Source organism: Numida meleagris, chromosome 4 (assembly GCF_002078875.1).
Source record: "Numida meleagris isolate 19003 breed g44 Domestic line chromosome 4, NumMel1.0, whole genome shotgun sequence".
NCBI classification, from domain to species: Eukaryota; Metazoa; Chordata; class Aves; order Galliformes; family Numididae; genus Numida; species Numida meleagris.
Genome location: NC_034412.1, coordinates 75306637 through 75322602, shown reverse-complemented (window position 1 = coordinate 75322602; position 15966 = coordinate 75306637). Strand labels below are relative to the sequence as shown.

At 35.6% G+C, this 15966-nt stretch overlaps 1 protein-coding gene across 2 annotated transcripts in view; it reads right to left on the bottom strand.

The window, feature by feature from the left end:
• The window catches only part of PDS5A (PDS5 cohesin associated factor A), a gene marked incomplete at its 5' end in the record, with an annotated part of 74752 nt that overhangs the window by 17487 nt on the left and 41299 nt on the right, over nt 1-15966 (bottom strand). For both annotated transcript variants that reach the window (XM_021395735.1, XM_021395736.1), the window contains 11 exon segments: nt 5-73; nt 335-493; nt 1675-1798; nt 4390-4550; nt 6009-6114; nt 6814-6929; nt 8427-8566; nt 8687-8735; nt 9342-9423; nt 9919-10032; nt 13579-13730. In XM_021395735.1, coding sequence (XP_021251410.1) covers nt 5-73; nt 335-493; nt 1675-1798; nt 4390-4550; nt 6009-6114; nt 6814-6929; nt 8427-8566; nt 8687-8735; nt 9342-9423; nt 9919-10032; nt 13579-13730 — 1272 coding nt within the window.

Below are 15966 nucleotides of genomic sequence, written 5' to 3'. Positions count from 1 at the left end.
TCACCTTTGCTAGTACTTCCGGAGAAACCTCTTCATCTGGAGACCACAACTTTCCATTTTTCTCACCTGTTGACTACAGATACTCATGTAAGTTTAAGAACTGGTTCAACCCATACAGAAAACGCAGAGACAGAAACGAAAGAGAGTTGTGGACTGAGCTTTCCTTCATACAGAAGACTTTTCTATGATGCAATATCTCTTTACTAGTCATTTATGGAACATTCCTTTATTGAACCATTTTGCAAGTACAAAGCAAAACAAAACAACTCTGTTCTCCAGAGTTAATAGCAAGCAAAGAGAACTGTAAGGACTTAACAAAAAAAGAAAATCTTACCCTGTCATTCATTAGAAGATCTTTCACAATGAAATTTGCAACAACAGATTTCATTGGAGAAGCAAACTGGTCTGGGGCCAACATAGAAATATGACCCAGTGAGACTAACGGAGTTATAAGTTGTTCTGGTACATCAGCATTCAAGCTTCTACTAAGAGGCTGAGGAAGAAAAAAAAGATATATATATATTCAAAATGAGCTACAGATATGTAAATCATGCCTAAAAAAATAGCTTATTTTAATACTGGGCTGCTGATGACTTTTACAGTTTTTTTCATAAGAATTAGTAACATTTGCAAAACAAAATGGAGAAAGAATTAAACTTCCCAATTAACAGAATAATTAAAAACTCACATGAGATAGGGGCAAAATGATTTTATGTTCTCATCCTGTTTTAATAGTGAAACACGTTAAATCCTGAGAGAAATGGGAGAAAACTCAACTCTATGCTCTTCATGAGTTGCGAAAATCTGAACTGTAGCTAACAAATGTCATAAAATAATGGCAGGTTAAAAAAAAAAAAACTAACAACTGAATAACCCTGAAAATAGGGCTGGTTGTTTCCACCAGTGATCAGTACTTTCCTTCTAGACAACAGTTACAATGATAATTCCATGCTGCTGCATCACTCAGTACCTTTCCATAGTAAGCTTATAGTAGAGAAGGGAAAATGAACTTGCACTCTCATGTAAGTCTAAGCAGAGATATCAAACTCCGTAAACTTAATTCAAAGATTTTCACACTTCTGAATTATACGTATGTTCAAAGACGGCCACGGTGGAGAATCTATGATATTTTACAAGTGCACATTAGTGTTAGTATTAAGAGCTTATAGTGCAAAGTAACCTCTCTGCACTACACGTGATTTTTTTGCTTTACCACTTCCCTAAGTAAGTAGTAAGCGAGGAGTAAGGTAGTATCTTCACTTATAGTTGTGTACTACTCTGCATTCACTTTCTCAGTGGGGAAGTCCTGAACAAACACAGACCTTAGAGCATGGAAACTCAATATGGTTTGAAAGTAGAGGATGCTATTCCTTGTTTAGTATCTGCTACATGCATTCTCATGAGATTTGGTGTGGAGTGGTTCCAGCATACTTAGTTTGTTTTCCTCTAACTTCTCCCATACAGACAAAAAAGGAGTACCTCATGTATCAGATTATTATAAAAAAGACTACAAGAAACAGAAATATTAATAATTTTCTATTGCAAATGTAATGACTTAACTACCATACACCTGTAGACTGACTTCATAAATATTTGTTAATTAAAAATAGAAATTAATTATTAGTCTCAACTAAGAACAGAAACAAATCTTAAAAACAAAAAAGCAAGACATACCTCAAAGATCTGAGCAAGCTGCACTTCTTTATTTGAAAATATGGCATGTATACAGTGAACGGCTTGTTTTGCTTGATGGGGAGTGCCTCTTTTTGCTTTCTGATGCAAAATTGGAATTAATGTTCTGTAAACGTTAAATAAAGTACTTCAAAATACAATTTGCCATCTACAGAACATAAAACTTTTCACCTATACAGATATATCTCTACAGAACATGGTCTTACAAATCATGCACTCCTTTGAAGTCTGTTCAAAAAAGATCATAATAATAAATTGAAAAGCAAAATGAAATTTTATTTAATATTATCTGTTGAACATCTGACTGTACACAGGCAGAAAAAGGCCCACAGGGAAAATCAAACATGAAAGAAAACAATAATCAAAATAAGGTTATTAAGAAAGCCAAGTATAGCGTGGGGGGAAAACCAGAAGTGGGGTAAACTCTCGGGCTTGTTATCCCAATCAGGCTTGGAAGCAACTGGGCTGAAGAAAATTTATATAACCTAGGAACAGCTGTTCAACATTAGTGGGTTTATAGGCTTTTACTACTTTAACTTTGGTCTTTACTTGCAGTGTATGAGCAGATTAGTAACAGCTTTTTGTATTTTAGACCCCTGAAATCCGTTTGCTGATCAGAGGTGACTGAAGGAAAGAGTAGGGCAGAAGTCCCCCACTCCTGAGAGTGTGGGAAGGCTGGCCCACCACCTGAGATAGCAACATCTGAGACACTAACTCATGATGTTTACCTCTCAGTAACTGAATCAAGACTACAGAACTGCTTACACAACATCTGACAAAGAAACATTTCAAAAAATCCTAGTTTCTTGAAAAGCTCATTAACAATACAGCATTCAGTACACAGATTATTTAACGCTCAGGCTTCACTAACACGTTCTAGATAATCAAAAGTAGCAACAACAGGTGGAAGAAAAAATACTGACAGCATCCTCATCACACTCAAACCAAGGAAAATCCTCATTTTAATGTGTACCCTTACATGTAAACATGTACAAGTTTACACATGGTCTATAGTTTCTACGCAAGTACAGTCAGTGCTTTCAGCACTCTAGAACCATTCGGAATTCCCTGTCCATGAACTGGGTCACAAAACCATTTGTTTCTCATATGAGGAAGAAGTTGGGCTACTGCTGGTGAACTCTACTCCAAAGGACAGCAAGCAGTCTGCATACAGTCGGTTTAAAAAGAAAAAAAATCCCAAACAGGTTACTTGAAGCAAAACTATTTTTCACTTCTGATAAACATCACTGAATATATGAAATCTAGAACATCTGCTTGTATTCTGACTTCTTTAAATTTGTGTCAGTGCAAACAGTGACATCATTTTGGCTTTCAGAATGGTAACCCGACTCAATTGGAAATCATGCTATGTGCTAGATCTCCATTTTGATGGTCATATTTTTAAGTCATTTAAAACCCAACCCTGAATATACTTTAGCAGTACCTGGCTGAAACGTGAAGCCAGAAAGTAACGTTACCAATATCAGTTCCTTTGACATAAGATGATGCACCCCAGCAATGCACAGTCCTATTAATCTCTAGTAACTTCTGAAAAAGATACTGACAGACAGGGAACTTGGCTTCTCCTTCTCTTTACCCATAAATGTCTTAAAAGGTGTCTCATATGTGAACTTTTAGCATTTTTCTTTTGCCCAGAATTTGATTCATAGAATCACAGAATCATCGTGGTCATAAAAGACCTTCAAGATCATCACATCCAACCATCAACTTAACCTATCAAGTCTCATCACTAAACTATGTTGGTTAGTGCAATGCCCACACGGCTCTTAAATACATCCAGGGATAGGGACTCTACCACTTCCCCAGGCAGGTTATTTCAATTCTTGATCACCATCTCCATGAGAAAAGTCTTCCTTATGTCCAATCTAAATGAGGTTTCCAATCCAGAACTTCTCAAAGAAAGTCCCGTGGTCTAAAAAGCTAGATCTCTGGCTGTAACACCAGTCCCACGACCATTCAAAGCCGTAAGACTCACTGAGGTTGAATCTTCAGTTCACCAAGAACCGTCAGTACACATTTTTGCACAGCAGTAATATTGCAAGTATTTCAATATATGAGAATTTGTAACCTCTACTTTATAACCTGGATTAGTTAAGTTACTAAAAGGCTGATTTAAACATTTTAGATGTCAGCCACCAAGTTGTAAGTCTGTGAATACTTAGCAGATTACGTAGCTTTAATCAACACTTAAAGCATGACTAGTATGATGACAACTTATAGAAAGCATTTATTCTTTCTTAGAAATTCATGCCAGCTTTTGGAACTTGTTTCTCCATTTGTTTCATAACAGAGCTGTGAACTAGAGATTATATTTTCATTCCTTACAAAGATAGAAAATATCGTGTGAAGGGAATTACTGTGCTAAGGAATTACATCTCCACTGTATTTTTGTTGTTGCTTGTTTTGTAACCTGGGAAACATGCTACAATCTGTTTTTAACATGTCTATTGAAAGCGGACTTTTAAAAAGCAGGTAACAAATAAACAAACAAATACTGAGAGAACAGGGAATTTAAAAATGAAGAGACAGAAAATTAGTGAAAGAATACAAAATGATGGAAGATAAGCTGTTCATATTCACAAGACTACAAAGTAATTCAGTATATTAGCCCTAAAGTTAACTATCAAGAGCCAGAAATCTGGGTATGAAAAACAGCATGTAAAGAAAAACACTCACGATCTTATCTGTGGCAGGTCTGTTTCTATTTTGTGACCCGTGTTTCTGAAAATCTGTATGGCTGCCTCAGCTACCTTATCATCTTCCATCCTGAGGCACTGCAGCAGAGACTCATAAGTCTCTGCAGAGTGAAACGAGGTAGGATGTGTAAAGGACAGAACCTGTAGATACATATTAAACCAAAGGTATGAAGGTTTATTTCTCCAAGGGAAGTGAATCAACAGAAAAACAAACTTACAGCTGTTTATGTGCCTTACCATCAACAAAAATAGCTATTACATGCTCATACGAGATTATTTCACTCAATAACTGCATTTTTGGAGAAAGTTATACAGACATTTTCAAATAAATTCATCTACACTTTATTCTTCAGGGCCTCCTCTCCTCCAAGCATTTTATAAAATAAAACATTATTTGAATATGGAAAAATATCTATTAAAATGAATACTTCTCCAAGATTATTCACTTATATTCCCGTCTACTTAAGAACACTTGTCAACTAAATTTAAATGAACTGAAATCTTAATTTCTCCATAATCTTTACTCTCTGGGCAGAAAAGAAATCAAGAAAGTTAGGACGCCCACACCAACAGTATTTAATTACTGTCTTTTAATCTAAACTAATGAAACACTGTGCATTCTTTTAAATAGTTTTTTATTTGACATGACTTCTAAGTGTGACAGGATTCAAAGAGAGAACAAACCATTATCCCAGAACAAAACTATATAAAGTATAACAAAGTTCACATAACACGCTGTAGGGAGAACAATTTAAAAAATGTGTGTATTTTGTGTATTTTTTTAAGGTTTATCTTATATTGGTTTCTTTGATCAGAGTTGCCTGTGAGCATGGATATCTGAAATAACATTCTAAAAGATATCCATGTCACAGCAACAAAACCTTCAACCTCAACAGCTTTCTTTTCTGAGCTTCATGAACAGACATTACTTCCTTGTGTAATTCTGCATAACTATTTCTAACGCATTGTTGCCATTACCAAATTTGGTGCGATATATCTCCATGAAGTCCAACTCATTCATTCTTGAGAAAAACCTCACCTCGATTACCTAAACTTCCCCTCTGTGCCCTTCTTTGTTACTGTACTGCCCTCTTCTTAACGTATTGAAAATAAACTGCCAAATCCACCACAGATGTTTTCCAGATATTTCAAATCCTTCCTTCTCCTCCAGGCAATTCTCACTCATCACCTCCTTCCCCCCCCCCTTGTTTGCTTTCCTTACAGCACTGTACAGGCCACCAAGATGTGCCTCTCCTAAGTCTGCCCTTTTCTCTTCCTCCCACTTTACCTCTAGACCTTCTTTGTCTTCCCTAAGAAGAAACCAATTCCTGCTTTAAGGTGCATACTTCTATTCTGTGTGCCCTTTTCAAAACACACCTTTTCCAAAAACTTGTCATTTTTGACATTCTTTTCTGAAGCAAGTATTAGTAATCAAAACCTTTCTGTCATTACAAAAGTTAGCTAAGTAATAGCTTCCGTATAATTAAAAAATTATTTAAATAAAAGCTACTATTAACATTCATTCTTCAGTCACACCACTGCCATTCCTTCCTTTACAAACCATGGCTACTTTAATGTACATTATTTAATGTACATTACCTTGAGAAGTTCAAGTCCTGCACGAATTGCAGTATCAGGACTTACACCCTCCTCTTCATCATCAGCTGTCCCTTCTATTGATTTATTCATCAATTTTACTAGTGCACTAAAATAAGAGATAGAAAAACAAACTAAAAAAAAACAAATGAACTTGAAAACATGCAATGTCAAGTCTGAGCAGCAAGATTACCTGGTTTTGGCAATAATTTAAGGGATAACGTTGGTCTGTTTTGTGTTTTTGTTATGATTTTTTTTCCAAATTAAACTATTTCATTATTCCTTTTCCTTCTGACTTAGCTTACTGCAAAATTTAATTGCTTAGGAAAAAGAAAGACATGTTGGCAGCATTCAGATCAACACAGAGCTGCACGTGTTTCAGAATATAATTAGGTTGCCAGACAATTCTCAAAAGGAACAGAAACATTCTCTTACTCAATCCCATAAAAATTAATTAATTCAGCTGTTATACTGAAGACTGTGTTGCAGTTAACTATGTGAAAACTATGATCATCATATTCACCTTATACCCCACAAATAGCAGTTTCACTGGGAACAAGTGCTATATTTTAAAATCATTTGTAGATTTAGCATTGCAAAGAAGTAAGAAAAAGATCCCCCCCCCCCCAAAAAAAAACAAAATCCAAATCCTAGACTGCTAGAACTGCAAGAAATTTATGTAAAATATATATATGTTTAAATGTCTATCTACAGTTAGAGAAGACTAACCTAAAAGAAAATCTCTTTTTTTTGTTACTTAAATCAACTTTGTTATCATTCATGAGTTTGTATGATTTTACAAACTTACCTAATGGCTTCTGAGTCAATATGTACAGGAGCAATTCTTTCCAAAAGAAATTTGACCATTTCCAGAAAAGGATTTGTTGGCTGCTTAGGATTTGCAAGTTTCCGGGCTATCTCTCTCTACAAGGATGTTACATTACAAACAATAATTATTCTCATTTTAATTATTTCCTAAGCACGTTGAATAAGTTAAATATAATTAGTTCTTTTAACTACAGAAATTGTGTACATGATCAATGAAATATTTTAAGGAGGACTGTTGTTACTCCTGTATCTTCCTTTATCACATTGTAGTGAAAGTAGGCATGCTTTACAACATTATTAAAACTCAAGATGCTTCTAAGTTTCTAATAAGAGTTTCTTGGTGTTTCTTAAGGAATTGCAGACCAGACTCAAAACAGAACCAAGGGAGTGCTAAGTACAACACAGACAGAATTTAAGTATCTATGTAGACAGGAGTAATTCGTAGATCAGTAGATAACCTTGCTGCATGCTTCAGATTCCGTAAGCAACAACAACAAAGTGCAATAAAAGCTACAACGCTGCAGATATGCAGAAGCACTATGCTACTTCAGTTACAAGAGATGTTCAGACTCCATGTTCTTGCCTGTGAATGTCTTCGAATCAAAAATCTGCTTTTCCCCCCTCTGAATGCACCAAGGGTCAAGAACATTAAATTCTGCTGCAAACTCAGCAGAAGGTGGTGGATAAGAAAATATTTTTGTTTTGAACACAAGTTTAAAATCTCTGAAAGAATTTCTCAACCTTCCTTCTCCCTCAAATCTGGACGCTGTAGACCCTAGACAGACCAGGAAATTGTCCTAACCATTTCAGTGAAGAATCTTCAGGATAGAAAAGAAGTCTCCCTTCTGAAACTGCATCATTGCATTCCCAAACTGTAAAACCGACTATTTTAGAAAGAGACGTATTCCGTACATTAGTGGTTAGAACAAATTCTGAAGGCCATTCTGTTCTCTTCCCTGGACAATTACAGAACCATTAGACAAAAACCAAGAAGCCTGTGTTTGTTGATGCTCTCTGTTGAGATTTCTGTCAACCAAATTGCTGTGATTGTTGGCATTGTAAATCTCTGGAAAAGCCTGATTTAATATTAATGTGTGTATTCTCAGCAGTAATATTAAAAACATGAGAGAGAGAAAAACAAAGATTGATCTCAAGATAATTTCGTAGGAAGAAAAATGAAGGAATAATATGCAGATGGTGCAATAGTTGTGCTGGTACTTATGTAAGTTTTGTCAATGCAGGGAGACAGTTTAAAACTGTTTACCATAAAAGAGTCTCTTGAAATGAAAACAAAAAAATGAAACTAGTCTTTTAAGCTTAGTGTTTGATCCTTGTAACCCCAGGAAGGAATAAAGCCAATGTTCTTTTTTTTTTTTTTTTTTTTTTTAAAAGGAAGTAAGATGATCGCCAAAGGTTATATTATCAGTAATCTTTACAGGTTAACTAAAAAGGTATTTCATAAAAATGAGAAATGTAAATCATGTTAAGGTACCAAAATAGGCCATTAAGTCTTAAGTTTAAAGCACAAGTATTAAAAAGCACAAATATGTTTTAAGCACAAATATTAAAAAGTTTGCTTTTCCATTTCCTTACCACACAGACATCTGCCTGTTTACAAGAACACGTAGGGCTAATTAACAGTTCAAGCTGGGACCGAAGCTTTTCATCATCGCCTAGAACCTGATTGAATTTCTTCACAAAATCTTGTGCTTTTCCAGGATCTGGAAGGTTTTCTATACAATTAAACACAGTTTAATATAAGATAAATTTGCTACTTCACTATGACAACATTCATAGAAATTTAATTTCCAAGAACGTTGTAACAGCAGTTTAAAGAACTTATTAACACTTACTTGCTATGGTCATCAGCTTCCCAAACATGGCAGCACTGTTTGCTTCTGACTGGGGACAACAGCAAACAGAAACAAACAAAAAAAACCATCAGCATTGTCTCCTTTGTGAAAATATATCTTTAAGATCATCTGTCAGTCCTACTACACCAGTATGTTCTACTGGAAAAACTGCTATTGGAAAAAGACCTAAAAAACCCAACCAACTACCATTGCTAATAAACAAAGAAAACCCCTCAACATTAAACCCAAAACACTAACGTTAACTTCCCATACTAAAACTCCAAAATAACCATGCACTTCCATTTGAAGTCTCTGCTAGTTTGAAGATTTACTTTTAAAAGTAATATTCTAGTATAAATACTTAAAAATTTACAAAATATTCCACTTTAAAAAGCTCAAAGTAGTTTATAAAGTGAGAATCAAGAGTTCCAAAAATGAACAAAAAGCTTGAAAAATTATCTTAATTTCTTCTGAAGATACAAACTTAAGGAGGCCATATACATGACAAACATCAATGAAAACCTCTTAATGAGAACAGAACACTGTTTACATGTTGAAATCAAAAGTCAACTGAACAAATAATACAGCACTTAAAAAATGGTAAATTAGTCTAACAAGTCCATTTGATAAAGTATTAATTTTTTCAAAACCGTACTGTGGGCTGCTTATGCAAGTCTAGTAATTCGCGTACGTGACTCCTCAGCATGTTCTGGCACTTCCACATCTCATTCAGTGCTCTGAAAAAGCGAAAACCAGAAAGAAAAACCTGATTTGTTTGTCACAAGAACATGCTGGACGTAACGTTAAATAAATAAACAATCTTGTTCACTAAGTGCAACATCTGACTGGGTCAATCAAATTCACAAAGTATTAATAATAACAATTCCAAACAAGGTAGAACTGACCTCTTCTCAAATAACACTTTTCTTTTTTATCCATCTACTTGTATCAATTTCAGGTATGTAGGACAACACAAAGAGAACTGCAAGAACCTCATAGGATGAAGCCTTAAAAGCATTCTTCTCAAATATCAAGGTATCTTGTTGTCTAAAGGCCTTGTTCAGTTTGTATGCAAAGTTATTTTAGCTAAAGGAAACATTTTTAAATAAAATCACAAATAACATTAAGCATCAGTTACTTATAATGTTGTTTAAATCCTGATAATATAAGCAGATGATGTTAGAAAAAAATGAAAAAACAGTGAGCATTAGTTGAATATGAACTATACTCACTTGACAGCATTTGGATCCAAGCTGGCGTACAAATAGTACAAGCACTTCATTCGCTCTTCTGTTTCCAAATTGTGTGGAACAAGATACTGAGCAAAGATTTTCTCTACTAGTAATCTGCAGGAAAAGAAGAGATAAAATCTGTACATTTCCAAAAGAGGTAATATCTTTCAGATAAGTTGAAAGAAAAAAAAAGGAGAAAAATCAGAATTGCAACTAGATTTTTCCCCCACAGAGAATAAAAATGGCCTTTTTTCATCTGTAAAGATCCCTTCCACCGCTGAGAGAAAGATTAACAAGAACTGCTTCTTGAGAGCTTTTCCATTAATTTTCACCTTTAAGAGGATGAAACTTTTTGTCACCATCCAAATTCTCCTTTTTCTCTAGGTTTCAAGAATCTTTGTTCAGTCTCATGCATAAGTGAAAGAGATACAGACAGTAAAAAGCCCAGATAAAGAAGAGAGGATATAAAAATATAACTTTAGTGGAGGTAAAAGTAAAAATCCGAAGCATCCTAGACAGAAAGAGTAACATAAAATAGTAGTATTTGACAAATGCAAAACATTTGAGACTATTCTTTATAACACAGAAAGTAAAGTCAGCACTGAAAAGGGCAGAGAAAAAGAACACCAAAACATATACAGGAAAAGGAACACAGGGAAAACTAAGTGAGTGCAAACCAAACCAGCAAGAACTTTATCCAATTATCTCTCTTAAAGCAACAGCAAAACCCTAACAACAACAAAAATATACATACCTATGTTTTTCAATAAAATACAAAACTCAGGCTACTGTACGACTGTACAGTCCATCTAGTAACACCCCCCAAAATGAAAGAACATTTAGATATTAATTTAATCCATCGCAATGAGAGCTGTGCACAATGTCCAGTTACACAATGCTATATTTACAGACAGATATTTTGAATTTACAGACTTCGTTTACTATGATTCCTGATAAGTACCCAAGGAGTGCCTTGTACAAAGAGCATAGAAGACAGAACAAGTCATACATAACTTATTTCAACACAAAGAAAATTCAAAGGGATGTGACATGAAGGCAGAGGAATAGAAGTATGACTATGAATATGAATACAGTTATCTCAAGGTGTTCCACTAATATTAAAGAAAACTTGGCTTTCTCCCTTTAGGTGTACATTTTCACTACTGATGACTTCAACCACTACATTACTTGGAAAATAGGATTTGCAGATCTCAGGAGATTCCATCCCTGCTTAATATAACAGGTGACTGGAGGCATCAGAGCTATCTACTTTACTAATTTCTGAATACCGCTGCTGTCCATGTCTCTACCGATACATTTTCCAAAATAGCTGTCAATACAAATTGTGAGACTCTATTATGCCTGCCTTCGTCTACATCAATTAGGGTAAAGATTTACAAATAGGTAATATCTATGGAACACTGACTTTTCTGCTGTGAGGAAAGTCACTGACTAGCATATAAAGGCTGGCAACAGGACAGTGTTTCCTGAACAGGTTGTCTTGCACCATTCCCTATGCATTTGTTGCAGAATTAAGAACTGCAGAGCATACAGGTGATAAACTACCTTTATGGCTGCAAGTTCTGAGTTTTGAGCACAGCATATCAATAGTTATGTTAGATCAAAAATATTAGAAGGTGTTAGCATTAAGAGTGTCTAGAAAAAATTTATTCCATTCCACTTCATGCCTGAATACTGTGTGACAGCACACTATTTATTTTTTTGTGAAAGATCTAGTGTCATTCCATGTGCACAATGGAAAACACTCCATAGCTCAGAAAGCTTTTCATCGTTATATTTTATCCTCCTCCTTCCTTATGGAAAGAATACAGGCCAAAAGTTGCCAATTTTGACTTTGCTCATGTGTTTAAAGGCCTGGAATGGTTGAGTCTTCAAGATCATAGCATTTTTACAGCTCTTCTAGTGCTTAAAGTACTAACTTTAGAACTCTATCAATAACAACAATGAAATACATTTACTTCATAGAATCATAGAATGGCGTGGGTTTGAAGGGACCTTAAAAGACCATCCAGTTCCAATGCTCTGCCAGGGTTCCCACCCACCATATCAGGCTGCCCAGGGCCCCATCCAACCTGGCCTTGAGCACCTCCAACATGGGGTATGCACAGCCTCTCTGGGCAGCCTGTACCAGTGCCTTGCCATGCTCTGAATATAACATTTCTTCCTAACATCTAATCTAAATCTTTCCTCTTTTAGTTTAAAACTACTCACACTTTTCCTATCTTCCACTCTAAGTACATCAACCCAATGAGACAGAGCAAGAATTTCATTGCCCAACCTTAAAAATTAGCAAAATTTTGATTAACATTCAGGGCATCAAAGCAAACTACAAGAATATGGAAAATTAAGCTGCCAATCTTTCAGCGTGGACACCCAAAAAGCAAACAGTATGCAGTCGCTGCCTACTCATAAGACTGTCTTATATGGCTTAATAAGACTTCTAGAAGACAATCACATTCAAAAAAGAAACTCAGCTTTGATGTTATCCCTTTTGTTATCAGCTTTTGACATTATCCCTTGAAATTCCTTGCCTTGTTTCCTTTACAGTATTCTGCATTTCCACTAAGCTGGAATACTGAAAAAGAGATCTGCCACGTTCACCACAGTACTTTGATTCATTCGCTGCATGCTGAATGAGCTATGAACACGCTAGAAAAAACAGAAATCTCTCCATGTAATTCATAGCATATCTGATGTATACACAAACACAAAATTAGCTTTGTAAAAACTACATGGAGATTTCCCACTTGTTTCCACTATCTGATATTTCTACCTCAGCAGACTTTCAGTGTACAATTTATTTTTCTAAAAGAAGGCAATTAATCAAATATGTAACTGAAACGATTGTGATCAGCAAGACAAACAAAAGCAAGATCCTTCACAACTGCAGCAGTCTTCTGTGATACAGAATTAACTATAATAGGTGGCAACTGAAGGAAGCTGTTACCCATTTGGGCAGGTTACTAAGATTATGCAGCATGCTGAGCTAGTAGACTGCATATGCAAAATGCTAAAAAACACTACAAAGACATGGCTGGATTCCAGGTCTGCTACGTTAGAAATCCAAGCTGAATTTCCATCATTGTGTGATTGCATAGTTTGGCTTTTCTTAGGAAAGACAAAGAAGTAAGAGCTGAAAACTATCTTTCAAAATCTGAGCCAAAATACCTTCTCTCCCAAGCCAAAAACAATATTTCAGAAATTGATGGGACTGAGTGACAAAACAGGAAAAATTAGACAATGGTGGAAGCACACGCTGACATTTCTTCAGCTTCTGCTCTAACTAAAGGGTCAATTTCTATGCAGTCTACCAAAAGGAGATGTCACTGTGGTACTCTGGGAAGTAAAAGACAAACATAGACAGGGGATAATAAAAGCAAAATCTGATGGCTTTTTTCCATGCAGAGGTTAGTTAATGCAGACATAGTTCCATCAGTACATAGAATAAATACATGAACAGATCATGCAACCATCCTGGAAATCTTAGTACATCTTAGTAATTATTATTTTAATATACTATACGTAAACCCACATGTACAGAATGTGATATAATAGCTTTTTCGTGATAAGCACAGATTTTCATTTTCAGAGCATCTCATCACGGTACAATAAAAATTAGGAAAGCTTAGGTTGACTCACTTGTCATCAATGCTATTTTGATAATATATGTGCAAAAGTTTATCCTTTATCCAGCTCACTTTCTCTGCAGCGTCTTTTCCAGCCTCGGCATGAAGACAGTATTTCTTGTATAGCTGGGCAAGACCCATCATAGCTTCTTTTCTTACTCGCCACTTCAGAGGGAAGAGAAGGAGATGGGGAAGTTGTTTCGGTAAACAGGTATCACACATACAAAATACAGTAAATATGCAGAAGTATGAAAGACAAAATGGCCACATTCTGCTCTCCTACAATTAGGCTCTGCGAACACTGAAAAATTAAGAGTTTCTAAATTAAACTTCGTAAAACCTATTTGTTTCTTCTCTTTACTATGCAAGGTAAGTATTATCTGTAAAGAGTAATCCGTTGCTCCCATGTGCTGAGCAAAGAAAATCTAGGAGTTCGTTGATATTAAAAAAAAGTTAAGTAGAACTTAACAGGCATGCCTGAATGAGTGCTTTCTTAGGCCAGGGCTTGGAAGACTTATGTCTTCAGAGTTGGGCACTGACCAGAGGTAGCAGCATTTTTTCATCAAACAGCCTTAAACTGGCACATTTGTCCAGGAATCTATACTTAGGCCTAGTTGAGTGTGCTCCGAGACCACTTTCCACAACAGTGAGAGAGCCTCATTTTACCAAAGCTTTGAAGTAATCACTGTAAGAGAGTTTTTTTTTTTTTTTTTAAGGAAAAAAAGAGCTGTTTGCAGCTTCCAAGTTTTGGTGGTTGCTACTTTATTCATGGACATGAACAGGAAATGTCTCATTACCAAACACTTTAACAGACAGGATCCATAGGCCCTCTTACACTGACTGGCAGAAGAAACCAGAAGAAACCATACCAGAACAGATGAAGGTCTGAGACAGACAATAGTATCTTCCTGTTAGTAGTCTACATAGAAAGCCCCAGAAAAAAAATCTTGGTTAACTAGTAAAACTCCTTCACCAAAGACTGCAGGGCTGAGTTACAAAACTGATCATGATAAGCCCTTATCTGTTGGAATAGTTAATCTATTCCTACCACAGAATTAAGAATAGTAACAACTGGGGAAAAAAAGCAAACTTGAAATACTCCTCCTTTTTCAGCTGACAAAAGCCACAATGGTTTTTAGTACATACAGAAGATGAGGGGTTAGAAACAATTAATTCATAAAGTATTGAAGAGACATAGTCTCTTCATCCTCACAGTCTGCTCATGCTAAGGTGACAATCATCTCACTCTGACTAGCTGGAAGTGCCAGTGAGAAGCAGTAGTTAGCCTAAAAATTTTATGTCTCATAAATGACTTTTTGGGGGATAATTGTCTAATGGCTGAAAAAGAAAGAAACGGTCTTAATCACGCCTGAGCAATGAGTATGGTCATACTACAGGTACAAATCATTCCTTTATAACAGTGAATATAATATATGCAAAATCAGATTATTTTTTTTTTGGTACAAACATGACAAATCCCTTTTCTCCAAACCCATTACAGTAACATTCTTATGTAAAATGTGAATGTAGAAAAGAGAAAGTTATTATAGAAGAATTAAAGGGATTATCTAGAATGGTGTGGTCTATAGAAAGGACACTGCCTACCAAACAGGAACAAAAAAACTGACATTGCTACATAGCACTGTCAAGCCTGTTATTAAAATATTGCCCTCCAAAACATTACTGAGCCACATCCAAAACAGTGTAATCAGGAAAGCATATGAACCCTGACAAAGTTGAATGAAAAACCTTGATAAAGCATGGCAAAGTTTCAGAACTGGTACTGCTAGCGTGTAAATTAAAACACGTTCACCAAAGACGCCAGAAACAGGAAGCATTCAAGACCCCTTTGTAGGGCTGAAATCCAATTTTATTCCAAGAGAAAAGTCTGAGAAGGATTCTTAAATTAAGTGTCAGCAGAAGATGTTTTAAAACAGATTAACTGGGAAGCAGTAACAAAATCATTAAGACCAGATGGCATCCTAACCATGACTTCTACAGGAATTTAGAAATGATGCATCAAATACTAACTATTCCATTACTGCAATCTGTCAATGAACAGATTGAACAATTGTTCAAGAAAAAACGAACATGGCAAATGTGAAATGATTTTTCCCAAAAAGGATTCCAAGAGAAAGAATGCCACACATCACAAAATGCTATTTTGAATGGGAAAACAGACTGAAACAAAATAGTAAGAGCAACAATGAACAGACAACAGAAAAAAAAATAAAATTAGGGGAATTAATCATTATGCTTTACATAAAGGGAAGCTATGACTAACAAAAACTTAGTGATATCAGACCCACAGGGATGGCAACAAAACTCACTGAGACCCTCAGAAATTTCAAACTGAAGCACAGTAGACAAAAGGTGTAAACAAATGGCTGGTATTCCACAA